The 3,385-nt window shown below is 37.2% G+C and overlaps 1 protein-coding gene across 2 annotated transcripts in view; it reads right to left on the reverse strand.

Moving 5' to 3' along the window:
• REPS1 (RALBP1 associated Eps domain containing 1) overlaps positions 1–2,000 on the reverse strand; it is a 51,438-nt gene extending 49,438 nt beyond the window's left edge. For both annotated transcript variants that reach the window (XM_009882297.1, XM_009882296.1), the window contains exon 1: positions 1,880–2,000. In XM_009882297.1, coding sequence (XP_009880599.1) covers positions 1,880–2,000 — 121 coding nt within the window. The remainder of the gene's footprint in view (positions 1–1,879) is intronic.
• Between the last annotated feature and the right edge of the window lie 1,385 nt (positions 2,001–3,385).

Here is a 3,385-nt window from a genome sequence, read left to right on the forward strand (position 1 = left end):
CTCAGAATCATTTTATGAGCCTTCAGCCTGCTATATTTTAGCTGTTTAGTAGCTGCTACAACAACACTTGAATCATCCTAGGAGCAGGAACTTCATAGACAGGACTGGAACCACTGCAACCAAGGCAACAGACAACCAAAGCTAAAAACAGTTAGGGTAAAAATAAATGTTCTATCAATTGCACTTGTTCTATTTAGTAGGTTTGGAACCAGTTGCAGAAAATTATTCCTAGAAGTCCAGCAACCATTACAAGTATTTCTAGTATTGTCATGAATCAAGGAAATGTATTCCATTACAAGAGTTCCAATAGCTGCTAGTTTTACAGCAACTTATTTTATATTTTGGAATGAATTCTATACCTTCATTTCAATTCCTTCCTTCAAATTTCTTCTTTGTTGTTTTTTTTTTTCTTTTTTCTTTTTTAACTAGAACAGCTCCTTCCAGTTAAGGTATCTTGCATTAAAATAAAATCAAGCATATAAAAACCCTGGAAAAAGCTACATACGTTTAAGTCTTTGCCTTCTTCAACAGGCATTTGATGAGAAATCCCACAAATGTTACATCAAATCCCAGTTCTATCGGATATTAAGAGTCGAAGGTCCCTTTTCCAATGTTCTGATTCTATGGCATTCTGCTACAGCTTACTGAAGCTTTAGATTTGGGAACACTCATCAGGAAAACTAGGGAAATGGTTTATAAACATAGGGTGGCTCATGAGCAGACAGGAACTTGAATACTAGCAAAACGTTGACTGAAACCATGCACTTTTCCAAAAAGCTACAAAAAACCATGACAGTAGTATATACTGTTTGTACGAGCCTAGAATAAACATTACTGTAAAAGTATACACAATAATTCCTTTCTTTTTTATAGCTTTGTCAAATACTTCAGTCCTATCAGATTGTATTTAAGTCTCCTTAACTACTCTGTTTAATATATACCCTTTAAACAAAAAAATCCTAAACTTTCTTTTAATTACTAGCACATATAATTTATATCATAACATGTATTCTACAGACATCAGTTCTACTAGGGAGGTCACTTTAATGCAAAGCTGTGCTCCAAAGATATTTTAAAGTTGTGAGTTGCGTATTACGCTGCAAAGGGCTACAGTGGCTTAAAACTCACTACGCCATCTTCCTAAGTTTCTTTTTATCTTGCAGAGCAACACTGACACAGATCCACTTATGTCACTCAGCAGGCTACAGTAGAGCCTCATACCAAAGCTCTTTCTTTTCTGAACCATCTTCCCGGAGTGATTCTTTCTCCTATTCCTATTTCACTACCCAGGCCACAGCTGACCTTTGAGCAGGATAACAGGTGCTTTGGCTGATAACAGACTTCAAAGATCTTTTACAGGTCAGGTTTTTCACTAGAAAAGTCTTAAACCACTATCTTCATATTTGCACTAAGAAGGGAGAAAACCATCAAGCCAAGCGTGAAGGAATGTGACTTTAGAAAAGATGACCTTTCATTTGTTGCAATCAAGGCTTCATAAACTCAGCAACTATAAAAGCCTGCAAATGCTGCATTTTTCTTTTCCTTCCAATTCACACTAGTCCTATTAGTACTTTATTCAGAGGATATAGCACGCAAGTTCTCACACTAGTAATCTATAGAATGAACTTGTACCTACACAATAGTCAGTAGGTAGTTGTTCATTTACCCCATGATGAACACAATACTTATTCAGTGAGATATTTCACCTCATATGCTTCCTATGCAGTAAATACTCTCTCTCATAGTCTCTCCACAATGTTTTTTTAAGTTTGCAACAGATATAAAAAGATATACCAGGCTAATTTACAAGGTTACTCTACAAGAATCTGTGAGCCAAGTACAATAATTCCGCTCAATTTCCCCCAATCCTGTGATTTACCTGTATTTAAACTTTCCACTCTTAGAGGGAGACCAGACTGGGCCACAGCAACAAGTTTCAAAGCAATGTAAAATTGACTTCTTCCAAAATAGCCAAGTCTTGTTGCACCACAGAGCTCCATAATCTGAAACAAAACACACAGTTACTTGTACAAAGAAATTTAAAACACAAAGTGCTCTACAGAGGCGATTTCATACATTTAACAGCAGCACGCCCTGCATTAAATGTTTGTAAATACTTCCTATATACAATCTTTCAGTAACAACTTCATGTGCAATCTCCAAATGTTATGTGATATGAGTCAGAGTATATGATTCCTCACAACCAGCAAAAGCACAAAGTCTAAAACTTAAGTTTTTCCCAATTAGCCACCTTTCACCTACGCTTTACAGGTTCTACAGAGTCATCATGAGGTAGAGTAAGAGAGAATAACTGGGGTCACGTTCCTTTTAAAAACAAATAAAAAAAACCCCACCCCAAACCCACCAAGAAAGCACATAATAAACATCCTATGTCACTATTAGCTATTCCATCAGCAGCATATTGTCTGTCTTCAATAACTGGAATGAAAGGAACAATATTCAACATTTTTAGTATTGCATTGTCAAATGTAATCCAGAAACACAAAATGAAGACTTGTATAATTCTCAGACAAAACTGAACAGTGTGTTACTGATCAAGTTAGAGAAATGGTCTGCCCCCAAATTTCTCCCTGAAGAATTTCAATGACAAGGTTAGAATTTATAAAAAGTGAAAAACCTAGACAATTTATACCTTCCAGCCTCTTCTGATACAGGTTTGCTATAGCTCAACTTTTAACTTACAAAACAAACCTATGAAGCATTCATTAGAACACAAAGAAGTATCCACACACACGCATGGATTTCAGCATTGAAGGAGAACGCAGAACTTCAGGTTCTCCAAACAATGCCACAGATGCTGTTTCATTTAAGAAATACAAAGAAGTGGTGTTATTTTATTCCCTTTTCTTCCGTGGGCGTCCCATATAATGGAAAGGTGGGTTTGTCTTTTGTTAAGAATTTTGAGAAATGTTGGGCCCTTCAGACAGCAGCCATGTATTCAAACATACTGACTGCACACCCCTGCACATCGAAGACCTGTAAAGTGGCTAAGGGTGCATTTCTGCTTGTGCCAGGTCACTGATAACATACTAAGCACAACATGTCCCAAATCAGACCCTCCAAGCTCATTGATCCAGACTGTCTTTTTATCTACCCAGCAGTCTCATCTAGATTGCAGTGTTCCAAATGAGACACAAAGATGCTCCTCGACACCATGGTGAAAACCTTGTTGAAATCAAGGTAGATGACATATTGCTTTTCTCTCCTCAATCACAGTTCTAGTCTTTCCATCACAGCAGACAATCTGGTTGACTAGTACCCTTGGTAAACCCACGCTTGCTAATCCTAATTACTGTTTTCACCTTCACATGCCTAGAAATAGCTTCCAAACAGACTTGGTCCACAATTTCTCAGGGACCAAAGT

This window comes from Charadrius vociferus, unplaced genomic scaffold (assembly GCF_000708025.1).
Source record: "Charadrius vociferus isolate BGI_N301 unplaced genomic scaffold, ASM70802v2 scaffold13, whole genome shotgun sequence".
NCBI classification, from domain to species: Eukaryota; Metazoa; Chordata; class Aves; order Charadriiformes; family Charadriidae; genus Charadrius; species Charadrius vociferus.